Genomic DNA, 23,415 nt, shown 5'->3' with positions numbered 1-23,415 from the left:
CCTCTTTTTTGACGTGATTACAGACTAGTTTATATCTCCCACAGGCTTCTGTGTCACCTGATACTTTATATGCATCCCATACATTTTTCTTCTCTGCCACAAGCCTCATTAGTTCATCTGACATCCAAACCTTATATATATCAATAGCATAGTTTTATTGTGGTACCTGATACAAATATTAAATAGTTCCTGAATTACACAGATTATAAAAGTCATATACAGTTGAAACTCCTTGTAGCGTGTGCATTTAGTGGCACATAAGCTACACTGGCTATTAGTGAAAAATCATTGTTTGTTAGTAGGTAGCAGTGAGTTAGGAATGTATGACCAATACGTAATCTGGCTAGTATGGTTTCTTCCTTTCTATTTCGTCTCAGGCTGGATTGCCAATCTCTCTTGTTTTCAAGAAGTTTATTATTTGTTTGATCTTTCCACATGTGTGTGTCCACTGTTCTTTATATGTCTGTTTGATTTATGGTCAATATAAGGAGTCCTGAAATTTGGTGGTATAACATTTGTAGCACATTTAGCAGCACATTTAGCAGCTAAATCTGCCTGCTTGTTTCCTGGCATTCCAACGTGTGCAGGGATCCAACAAAATATTATGAGCTGTCCATGTCCATGACGTTCTAGTAACTGTGCCTAAATATTCTGTACCAGAGGATGACTAGGGAAGAATTTACATTGTAGTGCATTAACATCACTTAATGAGCCCGTATATATGATGGATTTAGTATAAAAGGCTTCATTTATGTTCTCTAGGGCTAGAAGAATACCATATCATTTTGAGATATAAGTACTGCATTCTGACGGGAGCTGTCTGGAGATGGTGACATTTGGTAGTACTACAGGAGTACCTATTTTACTACCAGCCTTGGATCCATCTGTACATATTTGAACAGAACTTCTCAGTAGAGTGGGCCATGTGGATTTGCCTAATGTTGAAATCTGGAAGGTTATTCTTCCCCTATTGCTGAAAGTGTCTCTAAATATGTATTGGGGGTGTTTTCCATGGGTAGGTTTCCATCCATGCTAGTATCCTGAAGTATGTTAGTAATATTCAGGTCCCAGCTTGCAATTAAAGCTTGAAGTCTAATGTTAAATGGTTTATTGGGCCATGGTTTACTTTCATAAGTGTATCTCCATTTTGGCATGAAGAGATATTGCCATGTGGGATGATGTGGGAGACTGCTGATTTTGGCTACATAATTTAGTAGCAGAACTTGTCGTCAAAGATGTAGCGGTAGTTCGTAGGCTTCCGCATAGAGGCTTAAAACTGGTGATGTGTGAAAGGCCACATGTGCCACTCATGATGCACTATGATGTATGGGATCTAGCCATTTCAGTACACTCAGTCTGGCCGAGTCATATGCAGGAGACCCATAGTCTAACTGGGATCTGATCAGTGAGTGGTATAGGTGTAGCAACACATAACGGTCTGCACCCCGTAACATTGAAGAAATTACTTTGAGAAGATTTAGTTTTCTAAGACAACTTGTATGAATATGTTTTATATGCTCCAGGAAGTTTAATTTTTTATCAAGTATTACACCAAGGAATCTAATACTATGGTGGAAAGTAATATGATGAGAATCTAACAGAAGGTCTGGATCAGGATGTGAAGAACGTTTGTGAGAAATGTGTACGGCAGTTGTTTTTGGTTTAGAAAGTCGATATCCGTTGTTTTTGGCCCAAGAGACTATTTTGTTAATGGTGCCTTGTATTTGTCTTTCAATTAGTTGCACATTTTGAGAATGACATGAGATGGCAAGATCGTCAGCATATAGGTATGCATCAACTGTATCAGGTATACTAGTAGTAGTAGTATTAGTAATGGCCGTATGGTGCAAGAAAGCCTATGGCTTATGCTGCACCAGCCAAAAAAAAAATAAATAAATAAATCCGAACAAAACAATGATAAAAACAAAAATTAAATAAATAAATAATAATAATTAATAAATAAATAAAAATAATAAAATGAAATTAAAAATTAAATAAAAAGGAAATTAATCCTATCATCCTATGCGCTTCCCTTACCCGAAAGTACTATCCAGATGACCTTTGAATTTCCCCAAACTGTCGGCCTCTACCACCCATGAAGGCAACTTATTCCAGTAATTTATAACTCGCTGGCTAAAATAAAACTTCCTGCAGTCCAATCTAAACATTTCCCCGCGTAACTTGAATTTATGTCCCCTAGTTCTAGCATCATTTATAATCTTGAAAATTTTGTCCTCATTCATTTTACTGATGCCTCTCAGAGCCTTAAACACCTCAATCAAATCTCCTCTAAGGTGTCTAGTTTCCAAACTCTGCAACCCACTTATTCGAAGTCTTTCTTCATAAGGACGCCCTTTTGATCTCACCAGGCGAGTTACCCTTCTTTGCACCCTTTCAAGAAGCTCGATGTCTTTCTTTAGGTGCGGTCTCCATACTTGAACACAGTATTCCAAGTGTGGTCTAACATAGGCCTTATATAATGGGATTATCACGTCCCTATCTCTACTTGCAAAAGTTCGATAGATCATCGATAGGACACCATGGGCCTTCCTTGCAACCTGTTTACAATGCTCAGAGAATTTCATGTCTGACCATATCGTAACACCCAAGTCCCTTTCCTCCAGTACTGGGTTTAGTTGAACTCCACCAAGTGAATAAGTTATTTTGGGATTACTGTTTCCCAGGTGTAATACCTTACACTTTGTTGGATTAAAGCACAGCTGCCATTTTTCTGACCATTCTTGAAGTCTATCTAGGTCTCTCTGAAGAAGCTCAGCTTGACAGTGATCATTAACTACTCTACCAATTTTAACATCATCTGCAAATTTAGACATCACGCCCTCTATCCCTTCATCAATGTCGTTTATGAAAATTAAACAGTGGTCCTAATACTGATCCTTGGGGAACCCCACTTCTTACATCAACCCAATCTGAGGAATAGCCATTTATCACAACCCTCTGCCTCCTGCCCTGAAGCCATCCTTCTATCCATCTAAGGATTTTCCCAGTGATTCCAACCTGTTCCAGCTTATAAAGCAACCGCTCATGTGGGACTGAGTCAAAAGCTTTGCTGAAATCTAAATAAACAATGTCGAAATTATTCCCTAAATCCAGCTCGTGAGTGACCCTTTCGAAATAGCGAACCAGATTTGTTAAACATGATTTTCCCTTTACAAAACCATGCTGAGTATCCTTGAGAATTTCAATTCGATCCAAATGATCCTGAATTCCACCCTTGATCAATGCCTCCATGATTTTCCCTACTACTGAAGTCAGACTGACAGGTCAATAATTTCCCACTTCACTTTTAGAGCCACCCTTATGTATGGGAGATACATTTGCACTTTTCCAATCCAAGGGAATCTCCCCAGAGTCTAGTGATGCTCGCATAACCAGCCTCAGTGGTTCAATGCACTCGCTTGCCGCCTCTCTCAAGATTATAGGGTATATTCCATCAACTCCAGGAGCCTTACTAGTCTGTAGGCTTGAAAGTTTTTTCATTAAATAATCTTGCGAAATTTCAATATCATTAATTACATATTTTTTAACTTCGCTCCCACAATTTCCCATTGCCACAAAAGGCTTTTCATTTGTAAATATCGATGCAAAATAACTGTTGAGTTCATCTGCAACGGCAGCTGGTGTATTTATTACTATCCCCTTTCAGTTACGTAAAGGTCCGATCTGGTTTGTCCTGCTCTTCTTGGCATTTATATATGTGAAGAATTCTTTATCCCCCCTCTTTGCTCTGTTTGCTAGTGATTTCTCATAAACTGCCTTTGCCTGTCGAACCTTTTCTGTGGCTCTATTACACATCACCTTGTAGCTGTTATAGGCTTCAGTACTTTTTATTGCTCTGTAACGTTTCCATGCCACCTTTTTCTGCTCAAGTAATGTGGCAACTTCACTATTCATCCAACTTGGAACCCTTCTCGTGGAGTATTTTTTTAATGGTATATACGCATTCAAGGCATCTGTGATTAATGTTTTAAAAGCGTACTACAGTTCAATTGTATTCATTCTCTGCGCGATATCTACCCAGTTAATAGAGGCCATGTAGTACCTTAAGGCATCGTAATTTCCTTTTCTGAAATTAAAACCCATTCCTTTGCCTTTTACTTCTGCTACCTCTCTCGTCATCATCCACCGTAGAACTCCGTGATCACTTCCTGCTACTGGTTCCTCTACTGTCAGCCCTGTTATGTCATCTGATTCGTGTGTGATGATGAGGTCTAGGATATTCTTTTCTCTAGTACTTTCCCTGACATGTTGATACAAATAACAGTCATCTAGTTGATTTAAAAATTTTGTTCCCCATGTCGAGTTTCCTTCCCATTTACTCCAATCAATTAGAGGCAAATTGAAATCACCCATAATAAGGCATTGACTTGGCTTACTTGCCCATTCCATTTGCATGTAGAGGCTTTTGTCATAGTCTTCACAATCACCTGGTCTGTAGATTACGCCTACTCGCATTGTACCTTTGTTTCCAAGTATCTCACACCATACAGACTCTATACTAGCATGTGAAATGTCTGAATCTGGGAAAGCTATCGTCGCAAAATATATACACTTAGTTATAGCATCAATCCTAATGGTAAAGAGTGTGGCACTCAACACTGAGCCTCAGGGAACTCCCTCTTCTTGTACATATGCTCAAGACAATGAAGAATGGAATTGGACCTGAAACAATCTACTGTCTAGAAAGTTCTTAATGAAAGTCCTGAAGAATCTCATATTGCCAAGTTGTATCAAAGGCTTTCTCGATGTCAATGCATATCATGACTAGGTGCTCATTTCTGAGGAAAGTGTTCCGGATATTTGTTTCTGCTTTGATAATGAGATCAAGCATAGATCTTCTTCTCCGAAAACCATACCGGTTTGGACTTAGAATGTTTTCTGTTTCTAGAAACCATGTCAGTCTAGCGTTAACTATTTTTCGCAATGTTTTTCCCAGACAACTAGTTAGAGAAATAAGATGGTAATTTCTGGGATCTGTGTGCTCTTTTCCTGATTTCAGGAAGGCTAGCATATAAGAATGGCACCAGCTAGCAGGTTAATACTCCTCTAAGAAAATTTTGTTATACAGTTGTAAGAGGGCAGTTAACGAATCCTCACTTAAATGATAGATCATGGTGTAATAAATTCCATCAGGGCCTGGAGCACTATTCATTACTCATGCAAGCGTATTGTGCAATTCAATCATGATTAGAAATAGGTTATACGAATGTAGGATGGCAGTATTAAGCAAACCCTTAGCCATAATTATGAGAGCTTCCTTGGACTCAGGGGAGGTACCCATAGACTGGAAATGTGCAAATGTGACCCCAATTCACAAAGGAGGATCAAAGGTTGACACAAGTAATTATAGACCTGTGAGCTTAACTTCTGTTCCAGGAAAATTAATGGAGGCACTGGTTAAAGAAGCACTGCAGGATCATTTAGACAAGACTTCAGTTATAGCTCAGACACAGCATGGTTTTGTTAAGGGGAGGTCTTGCCTGACCAACTTGATTGGATACTATGATGCAGTCACAAAAGAACTGGATGCAGGGAATAACTTTGATATTATATACTTGGATCTTAGAAAGGCTTTTGATACTGTTGCACATGGAAGACTGCTACACAAATTGGAGCAGTGTGACATTGGAGGCAAATTGCTGCTATGGATAAAGGGGTGGTTGAGGGGGAGAAGACAGAGAGTGGTAATCAATGGACACTGCTCATCGTGAACTGATGTTATTAGTGGAGTCCCTCAGGGCTCAGTGTTGGGTCCATTATTGTTTTCTGTATTTATAAATGATATTGATGATGGTATATCGGGCTTAATGTCCAAGTTTGCGGACGATACAAAGGTTGGCAGGGTTGTCAAGGACACTACTGACACTATGCTGCTGCAACAGGATCTGGAAAGGTTGAGCAGATGGGCTAAGAGGTGGCAAATGAAGTTTAACATTGACAAATGTAAAGTACTACACATGGGAAACAGCAACCCCAGAGCAACGTATCAACTCTGTGGTACTACACTGACAGTGGTAGAGAATGAAAGGGACTTGGGGGTGGTTGTGCAGGGAGATATGAAGTTCTCTGAGCAGTGCAGACGGGCTGCAAGAGTAGCTCATGGAGTATTGTCAATGATATACAGGAATTTTTCCAGCAGGGATAAGGAGGTGATTATTCCATTGTATAAGGCAATGGTCAGGCCACTCCTAGAGTACTGTATACAGGTCTGGAGGCCTCATTTCAAGAAGGATGTAGAGCTGCTGGAACGAGTACAGAGAAGGGCAACAAGATTAGTGAATGGAACAAAGGGGTGCTCTTACGAAGAAAGGCTTAAGTTTTGCAAATTACAGTGTCTGGAGACTAGGCACCAGCGAGGTGATCTGATAGAGGTGTATAAAGCCTTGAATGGTTTAAGCATGCTCAATGCTGATGGGATTCTTCCTCTAGCTCAGAAAAATCACCTGAGAGGGCATAAATTCAAATTGAGGAAAGACAGATGTAGGATAGACGTGCGGAAATTTGCCTTTAGCCAGCGGGTGGTTGGTTGGTGGAACAGACTTCCATCCCTTGTGGTGGAGGTTGATAGCCTAAATAAGTTTAAGGCTCAGCTGGACAGGTATTTTGAACGAACAGAGGGGTGAAGTGGAAGTGGGTTTTTTTTTTTTTTTTTTTGGCTGATGCTGCATAAGCTTGCTTTCTTGCATCAAATGCCTCTACTAATGCTAATGCTAATGCTATTAAAATTTAGTTTGTACTTTTTTGTCTGTGATTTTAACAAATGAAATATTTGTTCATATGTGACAACAGCTGAAAGTGTTTCGAACGAAGTACCTAAGGTATTGGCAATTTCTACAAGTTCAGAAATTTCCTTCCCTTTTACAAGTAGAATAGGAGAAGTTGTTTGCGAGTATTTACCATTAATTTGTTTGATTTTTTTCCAGATTATAGAAGTATCTGTGAATCTGTTTATGGAGGTAGCATAATGTGCCCATGCTTCTTTTTTACTCTCTTGTCCTATATGGTGAGCTTTAGCTCTGGCTCTCTTAAACTCTAGGAGGTTGGCTGTGGTTGAATGTTTTCAAAACAGATTCCAGTATTTATTCCTTTCTTTTTTAGCACTGTTGCATGTTTCATTCCACCATATTTTTGGATAAAGCAAGATTTTGGATGATGATTTCAGAATAACAGATTCAGATGCTTTCAATATTTTTTGTGTAATTAGTATTAGCAAGGGCACATGATGCAAGAAAGCAAGCTTATATAGCATCAGCCAAAAAAATAAAAAAAAAAAAACACATGCCCCCCTTCTCATTTCACTCATCCACTTGCTCCAAATGTTTGTCTAATTCTGCCTTGAATCTGTTTAAGCTACCAACTTCTACAATGTCAGATGGAAGTTTGTTCCAGCAATCAACCATCTGCTGGCTAAAGGCAAACTTCTGCACATCTATCCTACAACTGCCTTTCCTCAATTTCAATTTATGCCCTCTCAGGCAATTATTCTACCATCAAATTTATTAACTATACTCCTAGCATTGGTGCACATGCAAGTATACATGCACCTGTTTCTACTCTTAGTTACACTAATACATCCCATGTATTTACTTATTCCACTATGACTCCTAGCAGTCCTGGAAATTCCCATTAACTTGCTTTCCAGGCTGCTGCTCAATCGAATTTAAATAGAAGCAGTGCAAGAATCACTTTCACCTCTGCAAGTGGCTACTGTTAATCTATTAGTCCGTGTACCCCCTCAAGCTAGCAGTTTTCCGACCCACCTAACTCTGCCTCGATGGGATTAGCAAATATTCTTGCATCCTTTCTATTTAAGTGTATCCCATCCCTGTAGAAGCAGTCTCTCCTGTTAACAAGCACAGACCAGGCTGAAAAAATTCTACCCCTTGAGCTTTGCACAATCTCTCCAGGGCTGAATTGATCGACAAGGCTCTCATTATATACTCCCTCCTATTGTGTCTGGGCAGAATTGCAGATACTTTCAAATTCAACCAAAATTATCACAAGATTATCTAACTTACTGTCAGAGTTTAATACACTTCTGGCATTCCCCTCCCTGAATAACTCCTCACGTGTGAATGTAGATGCAAAATATTCATTTAGTTTGTTAGCTACCTGAGCAGGATCATCAACAGTTGAACCATCCATATCAAGTGGACCAATCTGATTGGTCCACTTGATTGGTCCTTCTACAGTTTACATAAGTAAAAAACTCTTTGCTGATTTTCTTTGCATCCTTTGCCAAAGATTTCTCGTATTCTACCTTTGCCTGTCTAACCTCCTTTGTGACTTGGTTACAGACCAGCTTATATCTATCATAGGCTTCTGTGTCACCTGTTAATTTATATGTATCCCATGCATTTTTCTGCTCTGCCACATGTCTAATTAGTTCATCTGACATCCATTTAGGCCTAAATCTTGAACAATATTTCTTAGTTGGTATGAAAAGCCTAGTAGCTTCCAAGATTATTTCTTTGAATGATTCCCATTTTGAATTTTCTGTTGGTAACATTATCAGTTGGTCCCACCATATAGAATTTAAATACTGTCTCAGACCACCATAATCACCTTTACGAAAGCAAAAACCCCTCCCTTTACCCCTGATATGGTAGTTATCTAATGTAGCTGACTGCAGAATAAATTGTGAGGGTTGTAATGACAGAAGTATCTATTTGAGCTATTTCCTGGTTAAATTTCCCGGTTGTCCTAATATCGCTCTTGGGAGGAAAACTTGAACTGAAAGTACAGATTATAGTAAAGTGATCACTACCATGAGGGTTATCAATAACAGTCCAGTCTATGATAGGAAATATAGGTGGAGAGCATACTGAAAGATCAACAGCTGAATGTGAGCCAGATAGTGAATGTATGTATGTGTGTTTAGAATAGTTAGATTATGTTTATCTAAAAATTTTTCTATTATCTGTCCTCTAGAGTCAAGAACCCCATAGGGGTGATGGCCATTCCAGTCATTCATAATACAAAAGGGAGCAGGTATTTGCCTTACTATATCATCTAAATCAGCAAGAGTGTATATATGGTTTGGCGATAGATACTACGCCTACATAGCCAGGTGGGCAGGAGCAGCAGTGCATAGCACACGCTTCTTGATTAGACCAGGGTTTGAGCCCGTAACCACCAAATACGGAGGAGGCAGAAAGGTCAGAGAATGACCACCGTATATCCCCAGAGCAATATGACCTTAGTTGCTAATGCTCCTAAAAACCAAATAACAAATAGCGATAGATACAACAAAACTAATGTTACTGTTATACCAATGATGACACGAACTGCAACTGCCTCTAAAGATGTTTGCATGGAGACAGGTCTAGAGGGAACTAGACCTGTCAGGAGGATGGTATAGGTCAATATAGAGGATGCGGAAAGGTCAGGGAATGACCACCACATATTCCCAGAGCAATATGGCATTAGTTGCTAATGCTCCTAAAACCAAATAACAAATAACAAATTGCAATAGATACAACAAGACTAATGTTACTGTTATACCAATGATGACACGAACTGCAACTGCCTCTAAAGATGTTTGCATGGGGACAGGTCTAGAGGGAACTACAGAATTCACTATGACTGCTACTCCTCCATGAACTGAATTAGAGGACCTTCTATCTTTTCTATATATAGTGTAATGTTCAATTGTCGTAGATATTGTATTTTTGAGATTGGTTTCTTGAATGCATACTACAACAGGTTTATATTTACTTAGGAGATTGTAAAAGTCATCTAAGTTAGCACGGAGCCCACAACATTCCACTGAATAACTGTACCCATTGTTTGGTTTTAACTGGTGTCCGTTAACTTCCGTGAGGTAGTTTGCTTATGCCTCTCTATTTTTGCTTTTTCCTTCTTTGAGAAAACTGGTCTGCCTGTGTTAATGTCACCTTCTGGGAGAATTTCAAGAACTGTATTATCTTTGCCTGGTTTCTCACTCATGTCCGTGGTATCAGATCTCAATTTGTATCTATCAGTTCTTTCAGAGCTCTTGATTTGTTCTTTAGGTTGCTGATTGGGATTCTTATCTGGAGGTATTGTTACCGGTGTATTTACTCCTTGAGTTGCATATCTGGAGGGAGATTATTCCTTTGATGAAGAAAGTACTGATTTCACCCAACCAGATATAGAGATATTTGGAGGGACTGAGCAGTCAGTTCGAGTTGATACTGAGCATAGTCATTGGGTAACTGTCACATATGTAGATAATTTAGTTGGAAATGCAAAGTGTTTCTTTGATTCTCGACGTGACACCTTAAGCTCTATTCGTTTCCATTACTTGCAGTCTTTAGAGAAGGCAGAATGATTGCCATGACAGTCAGGACAGTTTTGAGTTTTATTGTTAGTCAGTGTGTGTGTGTGTGTGTGTGTGTGTGTGTGTGTGTGTGTGTGTGTGTGTGCGTGCGTGTGTGTGTGTGTGTGTGTTCTTTTGAACCACAAGAAGCACAAGTGACTACACCTCTGCACACTTGCGAATGACCAAATTTTTGGCACTTGAAGCACCATACCGGATTGGGAATGTATGGTCGAACATGGCATCTGGGGTATCCAGCTTTTATAATTGTGGGGAGAAATGGTATTTTAAACATTAGCATGACTGTCCAAGTAGGAACAGGCTCTCCATCTTTTTTGATAAAAATTCTTTTCGCATGGACTACGTTTTGGTTGTTTAATTCGTGGTGGAATTCCACCAAAGGTAGAAATTTTCAAGTCTCTCAGCATCTCTGTGTTCATTCATCTCCACTAATAAATCTCCAGATTTATTAGTGGAGGCGAACCATTTTTGGAGGGCCAGCTGCATTTTCAAGATGTTTCTGGATCAAAAATGGAGATAGCTTATTCAGTGGTTGGTCTGTGGAGGAATGTAATATTAAAAAGAGAGAAGCAGAATAATCCGGTCCTTTTTTTTTTTTTGTCTCTTGGCATGGGATGTGTTTAAGTCATCATGATCTGCCTATGGGTCATGCCTATCTAGCTCTGGATCGAAAGATACGCAGCTGGACTGTTTTGTGTTGTCCATCATTGTTCCTTTTAGCCCTGGGAGAGTGGATTTCTTCTCTCAGGTTTATAGCCCCATCACATGGTGGCAGGAGCAGTGCCACCAGTGACTAAGTAATAAGGGATGATTAGTTGTTAGTGTGTTAATAAGTTAGTCCTATATACAAAAAGAAAAGTGTCTTGCGTTTTTGTCAAGTGAGCTAACTTCTTTACTTTAGAAGAGCAAAATTAAATAACTTTACAAAAATAACGCTATACTATAATCAACCACTCCTTTAAGTAAATCGCTTTCAAAATAGCTCAGAAATTGCTACAGTCACTCGCTTGGCAGTTGGGGGCCAATTATTGAAAGGACAGATCATTCCAGTAGTTTAGGACAGAGGATGAAAATGATATTGATCTAACATCCTTGTTGCTTTTAATATTTTTGTATTTTGGTAGTGGGAAGATTTTGTAATGGGACCATTCAGGCTCATTACAGGTTAATGCTGTATAAGCTTGCTTTCTTGCATCATATGCCTCTGATAATGCTAATGGTAATTTTATGAATGATCGATATAACGTCCTTCCAATATAACAAGCGTTTTTCTCATTCCCTTGGGGGGTCGTTATATAGAGCTTTGACTGTAATACCTACAACAATACCACAGTCACCTCAAAATGGAAAGAAAATTTTTATTTTATTCTACTATTCTAGGCCACAGGGAAATTACAAAAAAGTCCAGAGCTCAAACATATCATATTTAAACTTGAAAACACTGGGTCAGACTTGAGGGAGTCACACCTCTACATAAATCTCATATATTATTTTTAAATCCTATGTTTTTGCAGCCCTGTTATTGTGCATCTGGAGTATAAGATCCAAATACTCCACCCTCATTACAGCTTCACATATCTGTTGTACAGCACTATGCTAATTTTATATATTGATACCTTTAGAGGAGGATTTTTTAAATTTATTTTAGAGCTTCACACAGATCTACAACAACAACAGGATAAAAAACTAGAGTCGTGCCTGGACCTGATTTAGCATTCAAAAATGATATTGGAAGCAAAGTTCCACTTAAGATATTCCAAGAAAACTCTGCTCAGGGTGTTAATTTTTTACCCTAATATTTTTAATGCTAATGATGATAACAATTAATACAATAATAACATGTTTTGTAAATAAAATAAAATTTTGAGACATGTTTTGCTGAATAATTCAGTATAGGTAAAATTTACTAATCCATACCATCAATTGTTATCATTTTCATTCTAGCAGAAAATATTAACCCAATAGTTAACTGTGCTTTTACTGAAAACATACCAGCTAAGTTTTCAAATGAAGTTCAGGAGGATGCTGGCATCCATTCATAGTTTTTATAATGGTCACATGAAAGCTGCTGTTGAAGAGCTTTGCTGTTGTACTCTTATCCAGTTATTTTGTAAAGTCCTTAATTAGCAAGTTTTTATCAATACACATCATGCAAGAAACTGGATCAATTGGTGTTACATCTGAACATAGTATTAATCATAAAATTCAAAATAATATGTTTTGAGCACTACAACACAGTCCTGGAACAAGTCTCAGTGAATATCTGCACACTTTGGAGTAATAGTAATAGTGGCATGTGATGCAAGAAAAAAAGCATATGAGCTTATGTAGCATCAGCCAAAAAAAAAAAAAAATTAAATTAAATTAAAAAAAAAAATTCACACAACCATTCCCTCTAAAAGTTTGCCCAGTTCCTCCTTGAATTTATTTAAGCTATCAACTTGCTGGAAGCTTGTTCCAGAAATTGATTGATTGTTGCAGTTAATTTTCTGGAAGTTTGTTCCAGCAATTAACCACCTGCTGGCTAAAGACAAATTTTTGCACATCAATTCTACAACTGTCTTTCCTCAATTTGAATTTATGCACCCTTAGGTTTGTAATCTGAGCAAGTGGAAAAATCCCATCAGAATTCAGTGTGCTCAACCCATTCAAGGGATTATACATCTCAATCAGTTCACTTCGGTAATCAGTAATGGCAGTGTGCTACTGCAACAGGATCTATAAAATTTGGGCAGATGGGCTGAGAAGAGGCAACTGAAGTTTAACGTTGACAAATGCAAAGTACTGCATATGGGTAGAAGTAACCCCAGAGGTACTTACCAACTGTGTGGTACTACACTTAGTGTAGTAGAAAATGAAAAAGATCTGGAAGTAATTGTGCTTTTTTTTTTTTTTTTTTTTTTTTTTTTTTGGTAGTTGTTGGCGCATCGGCTTCTGTGGCCATAATGCACCTCCCAAGGTTTTTGCAGTACTTTGATCCAAGCCCAAGGCGGGATTCGAACCCGCAACCTTTGGGTTGCTAGGCAGGTACCTAACCCACCCGGCTAGCCCGGTCGGCTTAAGTAATTGTGCAGTTAGATATGAAGTTTTCTGAGCAATGCAGACAGACTGTAAGAACAGGTCATGGGGTATTGTCAATGATATACAGGAATTTTTGCTAGCAGGGAAAAGGAGGTGATTATCCCTTTGCATAAGGCAATGGTCGGGCCACGCCTTGAGTACTGTGTACAGGTCTGGAGGCCTCATTTTAGGAAGGATGTAGATTTTCTTGAGAATGTACAGAGAAGGGCAACAAGATTGGTGAGGGGAATGAAGGGGTCCTCTTACCAAGAGAGGCTTAAGTTCTGCAAATTGCAGTGGCTGGACACTAGGCACCTCTGAGGTGATCTGATTGAGGTGTATAAGGCCTTGAATGGGTTGAGCACACTGAATTCTGATGGGATTCTTTCGCTTGCTCAGATTATGAACCTAAGGTTCATAATCTGATTATGAACCTCAATTCAAATTGAGGAAAGACAGTTGTAAAATAGATGTGTGGAACTTTGCCTTTAGCCAGCGGGTGGTTAATTGCTGGAACAAACTTCCATCTGCCGTTGCGGAAATTGATAGCTTAAATAAATTCAAGAAGGAACTGGACAAACTTTTAGAGGGAATGGTCTTTTTTTTGGCTGATGCTATATAAGCTTATATGCTTGCTTTCTTGCATCACATGCCTCTACTACTACTTGAATTAAATGAAATGACATTTAACTCAAGACAGAGTTAATAATACTCATAATAGGTATACATGGGCTGGCGGTAATCCTCACAGAACAACTGAAGTGGAGCTGTTATGAACCAATTAATTGGAACATACATATTCAATAATATCTTTTCTATTGTCATATTATCTTTTGATACTTTACTGATGAGGTGATGTTTGTACTTCCATCATGATGGAGAAATGGCATACAACTGCAGTTTTTTCTCACAAGTTTACAATTATTATTATTATTATTATTAGCCATATGGTGTAAGGAAGCCTGAGGCTTATGCTGCACCAGCCAAAAAAAAATTCCCAAGTTACCCTGTGTGTGTGTGTGTGTGTGTGTGTGTGTGTGTGTGTGTGTGTGTGTGTGTGTGTGTGTGTGTGTGTGTGTGTGTGTGTGTGTGTGTGCGCGTGCGCGTGTGTGTGCGCGTGTGTGCGTGTGTGCATGAGAGAGAGAGAGAGAGAGAGTCAGAAGTAGAAAGGAATCACCAAGAAAGAAAGAGAAGAATGATGATATCCAGCTCCAGCTCAGGACCCTGGGTGGGCCAAACCCATACTCACCTGATGTGAGCCCCTGGGGATATTATCTGAACAGTCACTATCCCAACTGCTGGACTAGTCAGGGTGGTCTTTATTTTTGTCCAGTTAAATCTCCTCATCTTAACATTTCAATCTACTGCATCTTTGGTAACATAAAAGTATTCGTGTACATGCAAGAAATGAGTGATTGGAATATACTGTGTCAGAGAATATTAAATGCTGCAGACTACATTTGAAATTATTATTATTATTAGCCATTTGGTGCAAGGAAGCCTGAGGCTTATGCTGCACCAGCCAAAAAAAAAATTTCTGAATTACCCAGAGAGAGAGAGAGAGAGAGAGAGAGAGAGAGAGAGAGAGAGAAGAGAAGAATGATGATATCCAGTTCAGGACCCTGGGTGTGCCAAGCCCATACTCACCAGATGTGAGCCTCTGAAATAACCAGATAATGATTGAAAGAATAACAAACATTATTACAATTTGCAGAAATGTGTATCCAAGTAAAAGGCAGATGTTAATAAACAACTATTATAAGAACTTTATTGAAGTTAATTTCTTAAAATAATTGATTTAAAACTTAAAATTTGGAAATTCTAATTCTAAAATATATGTTTAATACAGTATTCTGGTGTTTTCTTAAAACTGACATGTCTTCATACCGGTGTGATTTCACATTCATGTTGATGTGAACTTTGCTTAAAATCATTTATTATTATTATTATTATTATTATTATTATTATTAGCCATATGGCGCAAGGAAGCCTGAGGCTTATGCTGCAACAGCCAAAAAAAAAAAATTTCCCATATTACCCCAAGAGAGAGTTATTATTATTATTTTTTTTTTTTTGTTAGTTATTGGCGCATTGGCTTCTGTGGCCATAATGCACTTCCCAAAGTTTTTGCATTTACTCTGATCCCAACCTGAGGTGGGATTCAAACCCATGGCCTTTGGGTTGCCAGGCTGGCACTTTACCCACCTGGCTTGCCCAGTCGGCAAGAGAGAGAGTCAGAAGTAGAAGGGAATCACCAAGAAGGTAAGAAAGAGATGTTGTTGTTGTTATTTGGTTTTTAGGAGCATTAGCAACTAAGGCCATATTGCTCCGGGGATATGCAGTGGTCATTCCCTGACCTTTCCGCATCCTCCGTATTTGGTGGCTCACGGGCTCAAACCCCGGTCTAATCACTATATTTAAGTATTAACACCTGAAGTTTGGCAGATTCCTCCAGGTTCAGATAGCTGGTATATAATGAACTTTTAGCATTACACATACTTTTATACCTTCAGAGTTTGCTTGCTACAACAATTAATAATCAGAGTGAATATTTACCTTCTGACAAAAGACTTCTTGGCTTAGGTACTTTTGCAGATTTCTTTCGTTGCCAAAATGAATGTTTGGTATCTTTTAGTGTGACAATAAGACTCTTCCATGTTAAATCTATTCCTTCATTTCTAGTTATCCAAGTGTTATAAAATCGTTCATTTGTGTCAAAGTCATTCAACTGAAAATAAAATACATCAAATCTTCATTTCACAAGAAAATTAACAGAAACAACTTATATATAGACAAAATTTAGTTTTTAAAAATGCATAAGTAAAAATTTAAGAAATGATAAATAACTCACTGGGAAGGCAAATTTTGTTCTGCTGCAAGCATTAAAACCATAATTTTTGTTGTTTGTTATTTGGTTTTTAGGAGCATTAGCAACTAAGGCCATAGTATTGCTCCGGGATATGTGGTGGTCATTCCCTGACCTTTCCGCATCCTCCGTATTTGGTGGTGACGGGCTCGAACCCCGGTCTAATCAAGAAGCGTGTGCTACGCACTGCTGCTCCTTCCCATCTGGCTACGGAGGCACCTTTAAAACCATAACTAAGCAGTTTTAATCCTGCTGGCCACAAAAACACATGTATGGTAAGGATGATTATATATGTGTTTTTGTGGATTCAATGTTCCAATAAATTCTCTAAAGTAATAATTCCTCTGAATTTGGAAGCTCTAATTTCATATATTTCATAGAAACTCACATCAAACAATTTCTTCACAATTGTTTTGATTTAATCAATGGTGTGCAGTACTTTTTTTTTTTTGGGCAGGGAAAGCAGTAATTATTAACTGAACAGTTAAAAAAAACAGTGGCATTTTTTCTGATGGTTCCCACATTTTCCTTTATATTTCTGAAAAATGTTTTTGGTTTTTCCAAATTCTACTTAGAATATGTCAATGTTTGCCCTTTTAATGGATTGCAATATTTATTAAATGTAATTCCTTTTAATGAAAATTTTGAAAACAGAAAATGTTATGTGTTTTATACTTGTTATTTTCTATGAAACAAAACTATTCTCCTGGGGTGAAATAAAAAAAAAAAAAACATTGTAAAAATATCAGCTGTCTTTTCCAAGATGGCTGCCAAATTTCTTTTGTACACAGTCCGCACAAGACTTGGTAATTTCCTGCTAGACTTAAAATACAAACATGTAACTATTATTCTCATCTTTTTTCAAATTTATAAAATCATTTAATCCTCTATGTGGGTATCACAAAAATCATGACAGTAGGTAAGTCAATCATGGGCAAAGTAAGCCAATATGTTTTTTTGTAGATAAAAATACCAGAAATTGGTTGAAAATGGAGAATTTTACAATTTTATGCTTAATTAATTTTGATTTAATATTGGATAAGATGATCAAAAATTGTTTCAATTACAGTTTTTCCAAGTGTTGCAAACTAGGTGGATAGAAGATGGGTGGCTTTGCAAACATTCATTACGTCAAGGTCCATTTTACCCTGTGTTAGTCATGTGGGGTTAATTCAACCCCAGACAATTCCTACTCTTCATGTACTTTCAATTCAGGCACCAGAACAGAATTGACCAAGTGCAAACTGCTCTGGTTCAAAAGGACTTAGTTCTATTAGGAGATTCCATTGTCAGGGGAAATGGGAAATATTTTTTGTAATAAGGATAGGTGGACTTGAACCATGGTATGTTGTCTGCCAGGAGCAACAATTAATGATGTCACCAAGAGACTGTCAGATTTTAAGGGGAGTAAAGAGAATATTATTATATTCATGTGGAGACTAATGATGAAGCACACATGATCTGATGATTTGTTAGAAAAATATAGGATCGTGCTGAAGAAATGCCACGAGTTAGGTCACAATGTCTATGTATCTATAATTCTGCCCAAACACGATTGGACGGATTATATGCTGAAAACCTTGTGGATCAACTCAAGACTTGAAGGACTCTGCAAGCCTTTTGGTGGGAAATTTTTATCAGCTTGACCCGCACTTGTAGGTAGAAGGAACCGGCTTTGTAGAGACTACATACATTTAAACAAAGGCAGTGCAAGAATTTTTGCCAGTTATCATTGAAGATACCTTAAAGCTTCAGGGAAATTGCTAGTTTGGGGGAACAAGGGTAATATAGATATGTGTTTATCTGATAATATTGGTTAAAGTAATGCTTACATATACCTCAAGGGTTCTTGTTTGTCACTACAATAGAACATATTAGCAAGATGTTCTGAGGGCAGAAATGTTTCAAATGAGCGGGTAGCTAAAGCCAGTGAAGCGAGCTTAAATAATTTTTAAGCTAAAATTTTTGAGCTAAAATAACTATACAAGAACACTAAGCCTTAATTGTTTATACAGTAACGTCAGAAGAGTCGTCAATAAAATGAGTGAATTCGAACTGCTGGTTAGGACAAGTAGCGCTGACATAATAGTACCACTGGAAACATGGTGCCACCCAGAAATAGGGGATGATGAGTTTCAGTACGGTATGTACAATGTATTAGGAAGGATAGGGCTGACAGAAGGGGTGATGGGGTCATGCTTCTTATTAAAAGCAGCCTGAGTGCAACAAAAGCTTTTCTGGATTCAGACGTTTCACATGCTAGTATAGAATTTGTATGGTGTGAGATAGTTGGAAGCAAAGGTATGATGTGAGTGGGAGTAATCTACAGGCCAGGTGATTGTGAAGATTATGATGAGTGCCTCTACGTGCGAATGGAATGGGCAAGTAAGCATGAATATCTCATTATAGGTGATTTTAATTTCCCTCTAATTGATTGGAACAAATGGGTAGGAAACTCAACGAGAGACAAAAGTTTTAATTCAACTAGATGATTTTTATTTATACCAACATATCAAGGAATGTACTAGGGAAAAGAATATTCTAGACCCCATTGTCACCCATGAACCAGAAGACATAATAGGGCTGACAGTACAGGAACCAGTAGCAGGAAGTGATTATGGAGTTCTAGAGTGGACGATGAAGAGACAGGTAGCAGTAGTTAAAGGCAAAGGAATGGATTATAATTTCAAAAAGAGGAAATTATGATGCCTTAAGGTGCTACATAACTTCTATTAACTGGGTAAATATCGGACAGAGAGCGAATACAATTGAATTATGATATACCTTCAAAACATTAATCACAGAAGCCTTGAATGTATATATACCATTAAAAAAAATACTCTACGAGGAGAATTCCAAGTTGGATGAATAATGAAATTGCCAGATTACTTGAGCAGAAAAAGATAGCATGGAAAAGTTACAGGCAATAAAAAAGTACTGAAGTCACAAAGTGATCTGTAATAGTGCCACAGAAAAGGTTAGGTTAGCAAAAGCAGATTATGAGAAATCATTGGCAAAGAGTGGGGATAAGGAATTCTTCACATATATAAATGCAAAGAGAAGGCCAAACCAGATCGGACCCTTATGGAATGGATGTGGGATTATATTAGATACCCCAGTTGATGTTGCAGATAAACTCAAAACAGTTACTTTGCATCCATATTTATAGAAGAAAAACCCTTTATGTCTAAGAGAAATTATAGGAGCAAAGTTGAAAAATATTTAATTAATGATATTGAAATTTCACAATTATTTAATGAAAAAACTTTCAAGTCTACAGGCCAGTAAGACTCTTGGGCTTGATGGCATATACCCTGTAATCTTAAAGGAGGCAGCGAGTGCATTGAACCATTGAGGCTAATTATGAGAGCATCACTGGACTCAGGAGTGATTTTGTTGGATTGGAAAAGTGCCAATGTATCTCTATAAGGGCAGTTCTAAGAGTGAAGTGGGAAATTACTAACCGGTCAGTCTAACTTCAGTAGTAGGGAAAATCATGGAGGCAATGATCAAGGGTGGAATTCGGGATCATTTAGCTAGAAATGGAATTCTGAAGGATACTCAGCATGGTTTTATAAAGAGAAAATCATGTTTAATAAATCTGGTTAGCTATTTTGACAGGAACTAGATTTAGGGAATAATTTCATGAACTGGATTTAGGGAATAATTTCAACATTGTTTATTTGGATTTCAGCAAAGCATTTGACTCAGTCTCACATGAGCAGTTACTTTATAGGCTGGAACAGGTTGGAATCACAGGGAAAATCCTTAGATGGACAGCTAGATGGCTTGAGGGCAGAAGACAGAGGATTGTGATAAATGGTTATTCCTCAGATTGGGGTGATGTAAGAAGTGGGGTTTCCCAAGGATCAGTATTATGACCACTGTTGTTTTTGATTTTTATGAATGATATAAATGAAGGGATAGAGGGTGTGATGTCTAAATTTGCAGATGATGTAAAGATTAGTAGAGTAATTAATGATCACTACCAAGCAGAGCGTCTTCTGAGTGACTTAGATAAACTTCAGGGGTGATCCAAAAAATGGCAGCTATGCTTTAATCCAACAAAGTGTAAGGTATTACACCTGGAGAACGTTAACCAAAAATAACTTATACACTGGGAGTTGAACTAAAGCCAGTATTGGAGGAAAGGGACTTGGGTGTTACAATTCAATCAGACATGAAGTTCTCCGAGCATTGTAGACAGGTTGCAAGAAAGGCCCATGGTGTCCTATCCATGATTTATTGAATATTTGCTGGTAGAGATAGAGAGTCATAATCCCATTATATATTTTCTCCATTTCTATTAGAAAACTTTCAGTTACTGAATGTCTTTTCTATCAATGTTTCTAATATGACTGAACTGTCATCAACATTCGGATCATAATTTACAGTGGTGCTTAAAAAAATTGTATCACCTCATTTTTAGGTTGTTTGATCTCTTTATCTCTACTAGCAGCTAAAGTTTTAGAAATAACTGAAAGAATATAAGTAATAACAATACACATATAAAACTATTAATTGCAGAAAAATTTACTTTTATGCCTTATGGGTAAATATACAATGAAATAAGCACTTTTCTCCAAAACAACAGAATGTTACTTATGATTCATATAACAAAAATTATGTAAAAGCAATGATGTTTTTCATTGTATGTTTTTCATCCTATGTATACTTGCATGTATACTTGCGTATACACCAAGGCTAGGAGTTTGGTAAATAAATTTGATGAATTTGAGGTATTGCTCAAAGCATCAAAGGCGGATATTGTTGGGATATCAGAGACGTGATGTCACACAGATATAAGTAATGCAGAACTGGAATTTGGGGAGTACAACGTCTACAGAAAGGATAGACAGAATAGGAAGGGAGAAGGGGTTATGTTATTAGTTAAGAAACACATAAAATCCAAGGAAGTGAAGCCAGTCGACATCGCTGGACAGTGCAGTGTCGAGTCAGTTTGGTGTGACATAAGCACTGGGAGATCAAAATTGGGAGTAGGGGTGTGCTATAGGCCTAATGACTCTGATGAGTATAATAAGGCAGATATGAAGTTCTCCGAGCAGTGCAGATGGGCTGCAAGAGTAGCTCATGGAGTATCGTCAATGATATACAGGAATTTTTCCAGCAGGGATAAGGAGGTGATTATTCCCTTGTATAAGGCAATGGTCAGGCCACACCTAGAGTACTGTATACAGGTCTGGAGGCCTCATTTCAAGAAGGATGTAGAGCTGCTGGAACGAGTACAGAGAAGGGCAACAAGATTAGTGAATGGAACAAAAGGGTGCTCTTACGAAGAAAGGCTTAAGTTTTGCAAATTACAGTGTCTGGAGACTAGGCACCAGCGAGGTGATCTGATAGAGGTGTATAAAGCCTTGAATGGTTTGAGCATGCTCAATGTTGATGGGATTCTTCCTCTAGCTCAGAATAATCACCTGAGAGGGCATAAATTCAAATTGAGGAAAGACAGATGTAGGATATACGTGCGGAAATTTGCCTTTAGCCAGTGGGTGGTTGGTTGGTGGAACAGACTTCCATCCCTTGTAGTGGAGGTTGATAGCCTAAATAAGTTTAAGGCTCAGCTGGACAGGTATTTTGAACGAACAGAGGGGTGAAGTGGAAGTGGGTTTTTTTTTTTTTTTTTTTTGGCTGATGCTGCATAAGCTTGCTTTCTTGCATCAAATGCCTCTACTAATGCTAATGCTAATAAGAAACTGTACAGGAAAATAGAGTGGGCCAGTAAACCAGAGAGTCTTATAATGGGGGATTTTAATTTCCCAGATATTGACTGGAATTTGTGGGTTGGTCACTCACACGCTAGCAAGGCTTTTGTGGATTTATTGGATGATTGTTTTCTAAATCAGCATGTTCAGGAGCAATACTCTTGATTTGATTATCAGTAGTGATTCTTTATGCATTAAGAATCTGCAGATACAGGAACCACTAGGTGGCAGTGATCACAGTGTGCTGAAGTGGGATTTACTCAAGGATGTAACTACCATCAGGGGTAAAGGGAAGGGTTATTGCTTTCGTAAAGGTGACTACAGTGGTCTGAGACAGTATTTAATTTCTATACGGTGGGACCAACTGATGATGTTACCAACAGCAAACTCAAAATGGGAAGCATTCAAAGAACTCATCTTGGAAGCTACTAGGCTTTACATACCAACTAAGAAATATTGTTCGAGGTTCAGGCCTAAATGGATGTCAGATGAACTAATGAGACATATGGCAGAGAAGAAAAATGCATGGAATACATATAAATTAACATGTGACACAGAAGCCTATGATAGATATAAGTTGATCTGTAACCGTGTTACTGAGGAGGTTAAGCAGGCGAAGGCAGATTATGAGAAATCTTTGGCAAGGCATGCAAAGAAAATCAGCAAGGAGTTCTTTACTTATGTAAACTCTAGAAGGAAGGGGATGAATCAGATTGGTCCACTTGATATCGATGGTTCAACTGTTCATGATCCGAGCAGGATCATGAACAAACTAAATCAATATTTTGCATCTACATTCACACATGAGGAGTTATTCAGGAAGGGGAATGCCATAGATGAAGTAAATACTGGCAGTGAGCTAGATGATCTTGTAATAATTGAGAGTAAAGTGGAGGAGAAATTGTTAAAGATAAATACAAGAAAGGCACCTGGGGTGGATGGGATCTATCCAGTTATATTAAAGGAGGCAGCAAAGGAAGTAAGCAATCCGTTAGCCATAATTATGAGACCTTGCTTGGACTCAGGGGAGGTACCCACAGACTGAAGATGTGCAAATGTAACCCCAATTCACAAAGAGGATCAAAGGCTGACACAAGTAATTATAGACCTGTGAGTTTAACTTATGTTCCAGGAAAATTAATGGAAGCACTGGTTAAAGTAGCACTGCAGGGATCATCTTGACCAGAATTCAGTTATAACTCAGACACAACATGGTTTTGTTAAGGGAAGGTCTTGCCTGACCAATTTGATTGGATACTATGATGTAGTCACAAAAGAATTGGATGCAGGGAATAACTTTGATATTATATATTTGGATCTTAGAAAGACTTTTGATACTGTTGCACATGGAAGACTACTACACAAATTGGAGCAGTGTGGCATTTGGTGGCAAATTGTTGCTATGGATAAAAGGATGGTTGAGT

General features: G+C 38.1%; 1 protein-coding gene across 1 annotated transcript in view; it reads right to left on the bottom strand.

The window, feature by feature from the left end:
- LOC150087169 (protein white-like) overlaps positions 1 to 23,415 on the bottom strand; it is a 207,307-nt gene that overhangs the window by 179,463 nt on the left and 4,429 nt on the right. The window contains exon 2 of the mRNA XM_090372390.1: positions 15,959 to 16,130. Within this exon, the coding sequence (XP_090228516.1) occupies positions 15,959 to 16,130 (172 nt within the window). The remainder of the gene's footprint in view (positions 1 to 15,958; positions 16,131 to 23,415) is intronic.

This window comes from Mastigoproctus giganteus, chromosome 4 (assembly GCF_048544385.1).
Source record: "Mastigoproctus giganteus isolate SK-2022 chromosome 4, ASM4854438v1, whole genome shotgun sequence".
Taxonomy (NCBI): Eukaryota; Metazoa; Arthropoda; class Arachnida; order Uropygi; family Thelyphonidae; genus Mastigoproctus; species Mastigoproctus giganteus.
This window is presented reverse-complemented; position numbering and strand designations above follow the sequence as displayed.